Raw genomic sequence first — 14981 nt, 5'->3', positions numbered from 1 at the left:
CCCCTCGAGCGCATTTTATTTTGCTCTTTTTCTTGAAAATACAAGAAATGTATTTATTTTTGGTTAAATAAATGTTGAAATCTATTTGTTTTCGATACTTACTGGCTTCTATATAAACTCTGTCTTGCCTCTACATATTTCTCAATATGTGTCTATTGCATTACTTTTACGGCTTTTTGGGATTATAATTTGATTTCAGGGATTTGAAATATAATTTGATTAAGGGGAGATAAGATAATATTATCCGCGAGTATAATGCTATAATAGGAATATAATACAAATAATAATAAACGTGCAGTGCAATGAAACAAGTGTAATTAAACAAGAAATATAAAGGGTAAGTAGAAAAAACAGGGACGATTACCATTATTCTAGAGAAAAACAGTTTTTTTGTTTATAGCAAAAAAGAGATTAAAAAATGTTCTTATCGATTGATGCAGAAAATTTTTATTTTTCTCGAAAAATGAGTTTCGCGATGTGTCTAGGAATTGAGCGGTATATAGAGGGGGGGGGTACAGTATATAAGAGTGGGGGGTTGTGTCTAGGAATGGAAGGGGTATAGAAGAGGGGGTACAGTATATAAGAGTGGGGGGTTGTGTCTAGGAATGGAAGGGGTATAGAAGGGGGGTACAGTATATAAGAGTGGGGGGTTGTGTCTAGGAACGGAGGGGGTATAGAAGAGACCCCCTGGTGCTACACAATGGATCCCTTGGTTAGATGGCAGCACTGTACAATCCCTCAGTGTGGTAAACTTTTTTAATATTTACGTTTAAAAAATTTTCCGGAGAAAATTGTTTCATTTTTTATGATTTCTTTAAGGAGCTGTACTCTTGTAAACGTAACTTTAAGGAGCTGTATTCTTGTAAACGTAACTTTAAGGAGCTGTATTCTTGTAAACGTAACTTTAAGGAGCTGTATTCTTGTAAACGTAACTTTAAGGGATCCTCGATTTCTGATTCACAGCTTACCCTTGTAAACTTTGTAAACTTTTTATGATCAAAATTGAATGTGATATCCTGCTTCTTAAATATTGTTTGAAATTGTCAGAATTAATTACTTTTAAGCCAGAAAAACGATGATATTTTCCATATTATTTTTTAAATAAAGGTTTTCAGCTGTACCGTTGTGAATCATCTTGGTAAAAATATTTCATTTTCCTCAAAGGTTACTTTGCATAAATAAGATTTGTTTAAATTTTAGATAGGTTTAAGAGGCATCGTTATTTATGGAGTCACATAAATTAACGTTGATTTAACCTTTAATTAATTTAAGAAATTAACCTAACTTAAAAAAAAACGCAGGTATTTTTTCAGAAAACCTGACCGATCTTGTGAGCTATGCTGTAGAACTTGATATAGTTGAGAATAGAACAATAATAGGTAACAATCTGATGATTAATTTTTGCATTCTACCTTTTCTTGGTATGCAATACATACTACATAGATATTCAGATATATCGTTAAATTCTTCATATCCTTTGGTAATTTTGAGAGCAAAATATGGCAGACCACAACTTGAAAATATAAGGCCCAGGGTTATTTTGTGATTTTTCTATCTAGCATCATACAGTATAGCTGCTCTGCAGAGAGTTAAATTTTGGACATTTATGGCTCGCAGGATCAATTGTAAATAGTTTTCTTTTTTAGAAGATCTGATGAGTCCAACCTTTATCGTGCTAGCTGCTGGGGTGGGGGTGGGCGTGGTTATTGTGCTCCTCCTTATCTCTCTAATATGTTCTAAACTATGCAGAAGTGGGCCTGGATACACGGCTACAAGGATACAGGTAATTTGTGAAAAAAGTGTTGTTGTACACCCCCTCCTCCAGGCTAGGTTAGGTTTAAAGATAGTTTGTACAATTTCTCCTGAAATCTTGTAAATTTGAAAAAAGAAAGGAGTGGACCAGCCGGGGCTTGGAAATTACCTTATTTTTATATTCAACTAAATGAATTCTCTTTCATTTTTAAGTTATTTTTTTTAAATTAGGAAAAATTATTTAGACAAAATTATCAAAAAACCATTTCTCTGTAATATCACTAAAATGATCAAATTTCAAAACTAAAGTCCTCCATCTTTATTTTCTTTCTGCTCTTTAAATTTTTCCTAAAATTTTCTAATTAAACTATAATTAAAGTTTAAAGTTTGTTATAGAAAATTCAGATTCAATTTAACTTTTATTCCTTTTCATATCAGGAATGTAAAATTTTCTACTTTTTTCGGAACATAATATTTTAAATTGTAGAATCATGAACAGGAAGCGTGTATCTTCCATATCTAATAAAATAAAGATCAAGAAAAAGAATTGTATGTCTTGAATATCTAATAGAATATAGATCAAGAATAAGAAGTGTATGTCTTTAATATCTAGTAGACTATAGATCAAGTATAGGAAGTGTGTGTCTTGAATATCTTGTAGAATATAGATCAAGAATAGGAAGTGTGTGTGTATTGAATATCTAGTACAATATAGATCAAGAATAGGAAGTGTGTGTCTTGAATATCTAGTAGAATATAGATCAAGAGTTAGGAAGTGGGTGTATTGAATATCTAGTAGAATATAGATCAAGAATAGGAAGTGTGTGTATTGAATATCTAGTAGAATATAGATCAAGAATAGGAAGTGTGTGTCTTGAATATCTAGTAGAATACAGATCAAGAATAGGAAGTGTGTGTATTGAATATCTTGTAGAATATAGATCAAGAATAGGAAGTGTGTGTCTTGAATATCTAGTAGAATATAGATCAAGAATAAGAAGTGTGTGTCTTGAATATCTTGTAGAATACAGATCAAGAATAGGAAGTGTGTGTCTTGAATATCTAGTATGAATATCAAGAATAGGAAGTGTGTGTCTTGAATATCTAGTATGAATATCAAGAATAAGAAGTGTGTGTCTTGAATATCTAGTAGAATACAGATCAAGAGTAGGACTAGGAAGTGTGTGTCTTGAATATCTAGTAGAATACAGATCAAGAATAGGAAGTGTGTGTCTTGAATATCTAGAAGAATGCAGATCAAGAATAGGAAGTGTGTGTCTTGAATATCTAGTATGAATATCAAGAATAGGAAGTGTGTGTCTTGAATATCTAGTAGAATATAGATCAAGAATAAGAAGTGTGTGTCTTGAATATCTAGTAGAATATAGATCAAGAATAGGAAGTGTGTGTCTTGAATATCTAGTAGAATACAGATCAAGAATAGGAAGTGTGTGTCTTGAATATCTAGAAGAATACAGATCAAGAATAGGAAGTGTGTGTCTTGAATATCTAGTAGAATATAGATCAAGAATAGGAAGTGTGTGTCTTGAATATCTAGAAGAATACAGATCAAGAATAGGAAGTGTGTGTCTTGAATATCTAGTATGAATATCAAGAATAGGAAGTGTGCCGGGATCTTGAATATGTTAGTTTGGAACTCGACTAAATTATACATTATCTTCTCTCTTCATTTATACATAATACAATTTTCTTGGAATAGAAAGAGAATAAAACTCCCCCCCCATCCCTCTCTCTCTTCTCTTCCTCCCCTCTCCCAACCTCCTTCCCCCCTCCTTCCTAACCCTGCCTAAGAATTTAACATGGATTCACAGCATGGTTGCATACAGAAATCTTATAAAAAGCTTGAAATTATTTTTTGTTCAAGCTGCTGTAAAAAAATGTAGATTTCTACATAATATAAAATGTTTAACGTAATTTATTGATGAAGTAATGAATAAAGGGATAATTGCATTAATGATATAAAAAGATTATTATTTAGGACGGAGATATAGATTTGGAAAAATTAGCAGAGAACAGTAACTATCAAACTACAGGTAGTTGACCTAGAACTAGACCTAGACCTAGACCTGGACCTAGACCTAGACCTAGACCTAGACCTAGACCTAGACCTAGACCTAGACCTAGACCTAGACCTAGACCTAGACCTAGACCTAGACCTAGACCTAGACCTAGACTTAGACCTAGACCTAGACCTAGACCTAGACCTAGATCTAGACCTAGACCTAGACCTAGACTTAGACCTATATCTAAACCTGCATAAGCCCAGGGTAAAAGGATTAAAAGCTCTGTTTTTTCTCCACATTCGATCTGTCGTATGACTATACTCATAACTATAAAAAGAATTTTTGCGTTAAAATTTCACAAATTATTTCTTTAAAAATGAATTTAAATACGTAGACATGTTATAATTTTATATCAATTTAGATAAAGTAGACAATCTTTAATTGAATTCAAATCGAGTATTTATTATCCAGAATTTCGCGGAATAAATGTATCATTTACTATCAGACAAATTTCCATTGATTCTAATTTGTCTGAGAGTAAATGACATTCCTTTTTAAAGAGGGGATTCAATGATAAACCCGAGGGCTTGCGGATTTTGCGGATTTTTTTTTGCCTTTGTAGATTTTCAAAGTATCTTTCAATGAAAATATCCCGGCGGGATTAAATGAAAATTGTTGCATACCAAAAAACCAGCTCTTTATAAAGGAATGTCTTTTTATCATGAAATTTGCAACAAAAAAAATTGTAATTTGTAACTTTCTTAAAATGAGCTTTGACCAACCAATTTGAAACAATAAAACAAAATCAAATATAAAAGGTATGAAAAAAAATCAATCCAATTTTTCTGGGTAACACTGTATTACTCCTCTCACCCATCAGGGTTTCCAACTGGTAAAAGATAGAAGTCAAACCGATCTAAAATAATTTATTATTTGGTTCAAATATAAACAAATGTGTCATAAATATAGAAAAACTTATTTTTGTGTGAATAAAAAAAATTGATTTGATTAAATTTAAAATAGTATGACGTCAATTTTATTTCTAAACCCCGCTAACTATTGTTATTTACCTGTTAGAGCCGAGTATCTTGGATTCAGGACTATAAAAATATTTTGATTTTAAATAGATGATTAATTCTTTAATTTCTTCAAATCATCACAACAGAATTTTTGGACCATTTAAGATTTCAAATGAAAAATTTTCAATGTTTGTGCATTGGAGGATTAATAGAGGTACCCCTCCATGTAGAGAATTGCTTAAAGGGACTGTACAGGAAAAATAAAAGGGGTTATAGGCTGAAACATAACCATTTTAGGAGTTAATCGAGATCCATAAGAGTTCTATCTGATGTTCCTGTCTCGAGAAATTGATAAAAATCTGTGTCAACTGTGTCTCCGTCTGTATCACGTGACAATGATACTGCACTGTCATTGGTGGGAGTTTGATCGTGTGATACGGACGTTTTAATATATGAAAAATTATTAAATTCAAATAATAATAAGCGCAAACCTAAGTTTTTCAGGCTCCTCTGGGATATCGTCGTTTTCAGACTGGTTGCGTATATGCTGAATATGATCTTTTTAAATCTACGATTTTTATACAGCATTTTATATATAAAAATTTTCGTATAAATTTGACACAGTTTTATATAAAAATTTTGAGTTTGTGGCAAAAACTTAATCTTAGCTGTGGTGACTCATGATTTGGTTTATAATGCATGGGTCAGAATTTCAAAATGTTGTCTCAGAATAATTTCGATTTCTAAAATTGAATGGAAATTCACCAAACACAGAACATCCGCAAAACTTAATATTGCTGTTTTCATAATGTTATCAAAACTGGCGCTGTTGAGGTAAAAATTCAAAAGCTACAAGTTTTACAAATCATTAAAAAACGTTGTTTATGAATAAGTCAATTCAAAGATAAAATTATAAAATTGAATTAAAATATTGGATTAAATATTTGAATATCCATATTATCAAGTGATTAATAAAAATCAAATATTCCTAGTTCTTTTGTGATAAAAGTAACAGTTGCTGGAGATATCCATTCTCTAGCATGCAGTCCTTAAAGAAACAGTAGACGTAATTTTAAGTGACTATCCATTTATAAAGTTCTATGTCTGATCCACAATTGTAGCCTACTTTTCAAACATTGACTAAACATATTGTATCTTATTTCATATAATCCTAATAATATTTATGTATTTTTAGGTTTCAGAAAAAGAAAATAATTACCTCCCTCTATAAAAACTGATGGTTTAGGGGAAGCTCTCTTATAGTTTCTAAATTATAAAAAAAGTTAGAATTGAAGAGACAGTGCAGACGCGATTTGTCAGATCAAGATATCCATTATCGTCTCTTCGAACAAATTAAATATTTTCAATTGCATTTTCTCTATAATGTGATTTGCGCATTTTAAACAATAAAAGAAATGATTAGAATAATGTTGTGAACCATATCCCTCAAATTTCCCCTGTTCTAAAGGTCGTCTCCGACAAACTGTACCTCCGTTGAATATACTCCGTCCACTCACCAAACCAAACCTTGCCAAGGATTTTGCATAAACGTAAACAACAGCCGCATGGAGCTAATAAAACTTTAAGTGCATTAGAAGAACCCATTTAAACATAATTTCAGTGAATCATTTGCAATCAAATAGTGAACTTATTTAATCAGACGAAATATTTATTTTCAGAAGAATTAAATTTGCTTTAGACTTCTGTACAAACAACTTTTCGACCCAACACAGTTTTCTAGATTGTAAGTTCCATTCACAACAGTACCTTTTAAACCTTTTATTAATCAGTTCACAACAGTGCCTTTAAACCCTTTATTTATCGATTTACAACAGCAAAAAAAATATGATCCCCAATCCTGCTAAACCTACTAAACCTACAAGACCTAGAATTCCAATACTCATTTATTGATAATAAAAAAACCTTCAACTGTTTAATCTTTATTAACAATTATTATTTATATGCATGTACGCCAATAAAAATTTGTATTTTGTAGGAAACCTCGTTACTGAAATATACTTTTTCAAGAAGTTATCATCTATCTGTGTCTGGTAGAAAAGAGTGTTTTCCATGCCAACTTGCCTTTCCCTCTTTCGAGTATTATTCCTTTTGTTCATAAATATAAGGGTTTAAATGGAGAGACCGACTAGGCATGGCAGTTGAGCTGAAAGTACAGTATTGTAGAGAAAAACTTTAATGTTCATTTAATACCAATGAGACATTTTTACGGTGTACAATTTTTAAATAAGAGCGTAAAGTCGTTTGAAATATTTCGCCAGTTGTTTCAGTCAAAAATATCAACAAATTTTTATAGTTCTTAAATAACATGGACAATGTAACAAATACTTTTCTACAAACTAGTTGCATGTTTAAAAACAGGTTAGAGGTGTTCTTGACTTTAATTGTGAAGACGACATTTTGAAGAAATCTGCAAATAAAATTATAGAAAGAGCAAAGGAAATGATGATAATAGAATATTCGATTCTACGGTTCTACTCTATATGGCTTTTATCAATAATTTCTTTTCAGAAATATGTATCTAAACAGCAAATTAGGCTATAAAATAATTTTTTATTTGTTTTGTCTTGGTTATTAAAAAATTGTGAAAACGTTTCTTTCTTCTTGTATAATTAAAAAGAAGAAAAAGAGGAAGAAGAAGAAGAAAAAGAAGAAGAAGAAAGCAAAGAAAAAGGAGATACCGGTTATGTGTTCCAACTTTAATTAGTTTAATCTCTCTATCCTCTACGCTTCTACCTAAAGAAAGTACAGTGGAAACCCTTCATAACGAATACATCGGAAGAATTAATCAGATGTCGTCTTGACAATTTTTCAATGAGTTTTATACTATATTACGTAAATTTTAGTATTTGCGAAAATAAATAAATAGCTATGAATATGCGGGAACTGTTTTAAAGAGCTCCATATAACCATTTAATTAAAAAACTAAATATCTGCAACATTCCATTATCAGAGAGTGAAGAATACGACATTTGATGAATTCTTTCGATGTATTCGTTATTAAGGGTTTCACTGTATTTAATGGTTAGGACAGGAAAATATAAAAAAATCTCACTTTTGTAAATTAAGAATACTTATTTGAAATATTGCAGTGAATTTTAACAGTCTCATTTTAACAAATATTCACAGGACTTCTTAATAATTGGAGGAATTAGCACTTAAAGGCCAAAAAAAATCTATATCATATCGCATTTTTTAAAAATGAATGAAGTCTTTGGCACAAACTGAAATGTTCTATATCATATACCTTTGCTACCTATTGTGTATAATCAGTTTGCAAATATACTTTATTTCAAACTTAGATATTTTGATCTAAAAGAATTCATTCATTGAAATACCTAGCTAAGGTATATACGACATTGGGTTGCAAAGATAAAGGTACCTGTACCTATATTGTACTGTACTGTACTGTACCTGTACCTATACTGTACTGTACTGTACCTATACTGTACCTATACTGTACTGTACTGTACTGTACCTGTACCTGTACCTATACTGTACTGTACTGAACTGTACTATACCAATACTGTACAGTACTGTACTGTACTGTACCTATACTGTACTGTACTGTACTGTACTGTACCTTTACTGTACTGTACTGTACTGTACCTGTACCTACACTGTAATGTACTGTACTGTACTGTACTGTACCTATACTGTACTGTACTGTACTGTACTTGTACCTATACTGTACTGTACTGTACTGTACTGTACCTATACTGTACTGTACTGTACTGTACTGTACTGTACCTATACTGTACTGTACTGTACTGTACCTATACCTATACTGTACTGTACTGCACTGTACCTGTACCTATACTGTACTTTACTGTACTGTACTGTACCTATACTGTACTGTACTGTACCTGTACTGTACTGTACTGTACTGTACTGTACCTATACTGTACTGTAATGAACTGTACTGTACCTATACTGTACTGTACTGTACTGTACTGTACTGTACTGTACTGTACCTATACTGTACTGTACTGTACTGTACCTGTACCTATACTGTACTGTACTGTACTGTACTGTACTGTACTGTACTGTACCTATACTGTACTGTACTGCACTGTACCTGTACCTATACTGTACTGTACTGTACCTATACTGTACTTTACTGTACTGTACCTGTACCTATACTGTACTGTACTGTACCTATATTGTAAACTTTACATTTCTCCGGAAAGTCAGAGGCCAGTCTGAAACCAAATAAATATTTTCATATTTACATTTATAAGGAAAATTGACAGTTGCTGAATATTTTAAAATGTCTTCTTCCATAATTTTTTAAGTTGTTTAATACCAAAGCAAATAATAATAAACATTATATGGCAGTTTTATTGCAGTAAAATCGATTCCAGATCAAGATATATTTGAGCAAAAGATTTTACTACCGAACTCAACTGCAAAAAGTCTTTAAATCTAATTCAGTATTTGGATAACGACATTCTAAACTATTCATCCACTGTCATGTTTCGTGGGACACACTGTAATTTAATTTGAAATGTTTTAAAAAATCAAATCGTATTTATCATTTGTTGAAATCTGAAATCGTAACAAATTGTTTTCTCATTTTTAGGTTTTTCACATAACTTTAGCTAAGCTAAAGATTAGGGGGGGGGGGTCAAATTAAAAGGGGTGTGGCTAGCTACGCCCTGCCCCTAGTTGTGCCAGGTGCCTAGCTTGTCAGTATAGTTTTGCTATAAACTCCACCCACCCATCCATCCACGTGTAGATGGTCTCGAGCCTCATGTAATTTTCCCAGGACATAGAGTTCGTCGTGGGACCAGGAATCAGCATATGAAGAACTTGGCAATAACAAAATTTAAATTATATTTATAGGCGTGAGACTCATAAAACTGTGGAATAGGAAGACGACTGATTTGCTCAACCTCAAATTAATTTTATACATGAACATGAACACGAACATGAACATGAACATGAACATGAACATGAACATGAACATGAACATGAACATGAACATGAAACAAAGAAGTTGTGCAATGTACTACACAAACCCATTTCAATTGATAAGTTGATTTTTAAGCTTCAAGTAAAACTAATTATTTTATAACTTTTTAAGATTGCTTGAATATCGAACATTCATATTCCACTGTTATAAAATCGACCGACAAAAATTTTAAATTCATCCGGATAATATATCTGGTCATTTTTCTATATTCTGTAAGTTTGATATGTAGATAATATGGACAATGCCATCTTTGCATGTAGGGTCACTTAAAATTACGCTTACAGTCCCTTTAATGGAAGAAAGAAGACGACAATCATTCCGATATTTTCCGGTTGCTACAGTTAAGCCCTAAATATTAAAACATCGAAAGAATTTATCAAATGTCGTATTCTTTACTTTCTGATAATGGAATGTTGCAAAAATCTTGTTTTTTTATTAAATGATTATATGGAACTCTTTAAAACTGTTCCCACATATTCATGGCCATTTATTTATTTTCGCAAATACTGATATTTATGAAAAATAGTATAAAACACATTGAAAAATTTTCAAGCCGACATTTCATAAGTTCTTTCAATGTATTTAATATCTAGGGGTTTGATGTGATTTAATTAAAGGGACTGTAAACGTAATTTCAAGTGACCTTCATCCATGCAAAGATGGCAATGCCCGATTCAAAACAGTACGCAGACGCTTAAAAGCTTTGTTTGATCAAGTATAAATAATATATCAATGTTTGAAATTTTGAAAACTTATTATTCTCACTTGTGGTTTCTCTTAAAAAAAACGACAATGGATTTCACTTTATTCATCAGATAAAGGTCTTAAAGGTTCCGTTTAAATCAGGCATTGCCATCAATTTTTAAACTAATTTTTACATTTTATATCTTTCCCTAAGCTGTAAGTTAAAATTAAGGACTAAAAATTAATAATGATGAATGTTAAAACTTAAAAAGTAGAATTAAAATTAAAAACTAAGAATTAATAATAATGAATGTTAAAACTTAAAAAGTAGAACTAGATATAAAAACTAAGAATTAATAATGATGAATGTTAAAACTTAAAAGTAGAATTAGAATTTAAAAAGTAAGAATTAATAATAATGAATGTTAAAACTTAAAAAGTAGAACTAGATATAAAAACTAAGAATTAATAATGATGAATGTTAAAACTTAAAAAGTAGAATTAGATATAAAAACTAAGAATTAATAATGATGAATGTAAAATCTCAAAAAGTAGAATTAGATATAAAAACTAAAAATTAATAATGATGAATGTCAAAACTTAAAAAGTAGAACTAGAATTATTTCATTTTTCATATTTTATTCAACTACAAAGCACGAGATAATACAAATAAAAAATCTAGGACAGACCCTAGAATTAGATATAAAAACTAAAAATTAATAATGATGAATGTAAAAACTTAAAAAGTAGAATTAGAATTTAAAAACTAAGAATTAATAATGATGAATGTTAAAACTTAAAAAGTAGAATTAGAATTTAAAAACTAAGAATTAATAATGATGAATGTTAAAGCTTAAAAAGAAGGAATAAATTTTAAAAACTAAGAATCAATAATGATGAATGTTAAAACTTAAAAAGTAGAACTAGAATTAAAAAACTAGAATTAATAATGATGAATGTTAAAGCTTAAAAAGTAGGAATAGATTTTAAAAACTAAGAATCAATAATGATGAATGTTAAAACTGAAAAAGTAGAATTAGAATTTTAAAACTAAGAATTAATAATAATGAATATTAAAACTGAAAAAGTAGAATTAGATTTAAAAACTAAGAATTAATAATAATGAATGTTAAAACTTAAAAAGTAGAATTAGATATAAAAACTAAGAATTAAGAATGATGAATGTAAAATCTCAAAAAGTAGAATTAGATATAAAAACTAAGAATTAGTAATGATGTATGTTAAAATTTAAAAAGTTTGTGTACTTACGAACTCCGCCAATATTAAGAAGACTATTATCCACCTGATAAAAACCATAAAAATAATTGTTTTTGAAAAAATTAAAAAATTAAATCCGGAAAATGTCACCAATAGCCGGCCAAACGGCTGGACCGGGCTGAAATTTTTGTGGACACTCAGGGGTTCCCGGGGGCTAAAAAATACGATTTCTTCAAAAAAAAATTTTTTTCTACGGGTAACGCCGGGCCCTTCAGCTACAATGAATCAATTTGGCATGTCTGTCTTTCTGTTTGTTTCAAAAACACGTCAAAACGTCTAAAAACAGCGCCAAAAACGTTATGCCTACAAGACCCAGGAAAGGTTTATGGATGGATAAAATTGAAAAAATCCACATATTTTTTTAATGAATGGAGACTGGAGTACGATGTAAAAAAATTGAGCTAGAAAGCAAAGCTAAGATTCGAACGATTCGACTCAAATATTAATTGAGGAATTAGTTAGAACCGCGGGAATATTCTTAGCTTGGCTTAAAAATCCTTTTAAAAAATCTAGTTTTCCCTTAAACTTTTCACAATTATTTTCTTAATTCCACGGGCAACGCCAGGCACTTCATCTAGTGCTAACCAGAAACTCTGGAATATAAAGACGACTATTAGTCTCAATTTATGCCTTGAAATACACCAATATGCAACAGCAATTGTGCCGTGTAAACAGACACATTTCACTTAATTTGTGATTTAATAACTATTTATAGTTATAGTATTTATTTTCAAACACAAAATACAAAATAATAATGTATGATGGTTCAGCTTAAAATAAAACACAAAAGAAACTTTATTATGAGCCAATTCAAAATATAATGTTTGATAATTTTGTTTGATCGTTTTTGTTGAAACAGAGTATACATATTGAAATCTCAACTGAATATACATTCATTGTGCATTTACAAGTAGATAATTAGTCAGCGCTTAAATAATCAAAACATTTTCAGGAATGCATTCATTGAACTTATAAATACATATTGATTCAGCAAAAGTAGAAATGTATTCTCGTTGACTGTAGTAGACTTGACATCAACCATTAGCAAAGGGTGTGAACCCACACTCGTTGACTTTAGTAGACTTTCCCATCTACCATTAGCAAAGGGTGTGAACCCATACTCGTTGACTTTAGTAGACTTTGACATCTACCATTAGCAAAGGGTGTAAACCCATTCTTGTTGACTGTAGTAGACTTTGACATCCACCATTAGCAAAGGGTGTGAACCCATTCTTGTTGACTGTAGCAGACTTTGACATCTACCATTGACAGTATAAAGGTTATATAAGGGTTGCGGCCCTAGTCCTGAATATATTCTGCAAGCATTTTGCATGCTTTCTCTCAGAGAAAGGAGGTGTTGACACCTCAACTACTTTCTACTAACTTGCTATTATCAACATCAAATACACTTAAGTATTGCTATAATGTCGTTTTCCTATTTCAGAGTTTTCTGGTTATTACTGTAGTAATTGCAAAAATCCTTGATTTCTGAAGAATATCTATATTTAAGTATTGAAAACATTTATTTGAGGGTAAATTATCTATTGATCGTAAACCTATTTTTACCTTAAATAAGATTATAATTTATAATTAAGAGGCTAATTATAATTATTTGGCATTTTTAGCACAATTATTCCACCTACGCGGTTTATTTAATGAAAAATATCTGCACAAATGTACTTTTTTAACTAGCATCCCACCAGAATGGTGATACTTAGGGCTGGGCAAAGTTAACAAAACGGAGGGTTTTGAAAAATAACGGAAGAGTCCGTTAACAAACGGCTAAAGCCGTTAATTTTTAAATATTTGACCAACGGAAATAGATGTTTAAAAAAATTACGGTTGAACAAAAAAAACGTTTTTAAAACCTTTTTTTTACCTTGATTTGTTGAGTTGTTAAATTATAGAATTTTATGCGTTTTGATGTGTTTTTTGTTTGTTTAATGTGTTTTGATGTCTTCAAACTTTTCCTGTTTTGTTTGCATAAAAATATCGTTAACGGCTCGTTAATGGCTGGCACCGGTAACGATTTCTAAAATATCTGCTGTTAACGCCGTTAATAATTTAATAATCGTTAACGAACGATAGCTTAAAAAAACGGAAAATACCATTAACGAAACGAACAAAAATGTTAAAAACTACATAATTTGTTAACGTTTTTAACTAAAGGTTAACAAACTGCTAAAAAAAAGTCAGAACTTGCCCAACCCTAGTGTTATTTACAAACAAAATATGAATACTTTTAAATAAGAATATGCAGAAAATATGAGAAATTATTATTATATCTTTGATTAATCTAATTCAAGAAATTCTATTCATGATGTCTTTGAAGTATAATTAATTTTTGCAAATTTATTTTTAGTAAGTTATGAGTATATGTTATATTTGGCAAATACTCGAACAAATTTGACTAGAGAAAATAAATCTTCTTTAATTTTTTGGTTATTTTCAGAACTTATAGACAGCTTGGTTGCTAACCAACAGTGAACTGGTTGACAAATTCTTTTTTTTACAGTTGTTAAGGAATTTAATTAAATTAATTCTTTGAACACATCTTTATATAATAGTGGTAAGCTCTGGGAAATATGCGGAATATTAGGAAGAAAAAAACATTAAATATGTCTTAAAATGCATATTTCCTTTGTCTAGAAGGGATTAGAATGTGTAGATCTAGAAAGAGGAATTCATAAAACAAATGTGTGATAAGCTAAAAAGTAGAAAAAACACTCAAAAAACAAATTCACTGCTCTTTTAAAATAAAAAATGAAATTCAAAAATAAATGTTAAAAAAGTAACCTACTATGCGAATACATGGCTATCCCTAATACAAAACACTCCTGTTGAGTGTTTAAGCCTTAATCTGATTAAAAATATGGAAGATAAGGTCTCTTTCCTAGTTTGAAAAGTAAACAATTCTGCAGATAATGCCATCTTTGCATGGAGGGTCACTTAAAACTACGCTTACAGTCCCTTTAAGGAAGAAAGAAGACGGCAATCATTCCGATACTTTCCGGTTGCAAGTAAAGTCTACAAAACATTTCAATGATTAAAAAGTTGTAACGCTGCATGAGTCAGAACCTGAGAAGATATAAACCAATGTCCGTGAATCGTGATGCCATCAATTTTTTCAAATAATCACCAAGAATTTCAATTTCCTATATGTTGTCATTCTATTCCACTCCATTTTAGGATTTTTTTTCACTTTACAGTCACTACTTTTCAATATTTTGG

The 14981-nt window shown here is 30.6% G+C and overlaps 2 protein-coding genes and 1 long non-coding RNA gene across 3 annotated transcripts; 1 reads left to right on the top strand and 2 right to left on the bottom strand.

The window, feature by feature from the left end:
* Positions 1-652: 652 nt before the first annotated feature.
* Positions 653-3814, top strand: LOC111711746 (tyrosine-protein kinase transmembrane receptor Ror2). Its single transcript, XM_023486171.1, has 4 exons — positions 653-746; positions 1314-1379; positions 1647-1783; positions 3752-3814. The coding sequence occupies exons 1-4, from the start codon at positions 701-703 to the stop codon at positions 3812-3814; spliced, it is 312 nt and encodes a 103-aa protein (XP_023341939.1). The 5' UTR covers positions 653-700.
* Positions 3815-3972: 158 nt separating this feature from the next.
* Positions 3973-5326, bottom strand: LOC111711740 (uncharacterized). Its single transcript, XR_002767309.1, has 4 exons — positions 5287-5326; positions 4847-4876; positions 4650-4692; positions 3973-4103 (listed from the first exon to the last, which is right to left on the bottom strand). It is a non-coding gene; the product is annotated as an uncharacterized LOC111711740 (long non-coding RNA).
* Positions 5327-5763: 437 nt separating this feature from the next.
* Positions 5764-11779, bottom strand: LOC111711745 (carboxypeptidase B-like). Its single transcript, XM_023486170.1, has 6 exons — positions 11742-11779; positions 9534-9624; positions 8972-9015; positions 7495-7549; positions 6015-6061; positions 5764-5843 (listed from the first exon to the last, which is right to left on the bottom strand). The coding sequence occupies exons 2-6, from the start codon at positions 9614-9616 to the stop codon at positions 5764-5766; spliced, it is 309 nt and encodes a 102-aa protein (XP_023341938.1). The 5' UTR covers positions 9617-9624; positions 11742-11779.
* Between the last annotated feature and the right edge of the window lie 3202 nt (positions 11780-14981).

This window comes from Eurytemora carolleeae, unplaced genomic scaffold (assembly GCF_000591075.1).
Source record: "Eurytemora carolleeae unplaced genomic scaffold, Eaff_2.0 scaffold1072, whole genome shotgun sequence".
Classification (NCBI taxonomy): domain Eukaryota; kingdom Metazoa; phylum Arthropoda; class Copepoda; order Calanoida; family Temoridae; genus Eurytemora; species Eurytemora carolleeae.
Note: the sequence above shows the minus strand (reverse complement) of the source record. Positions and strands in the feature narration are given on the sequence as shown.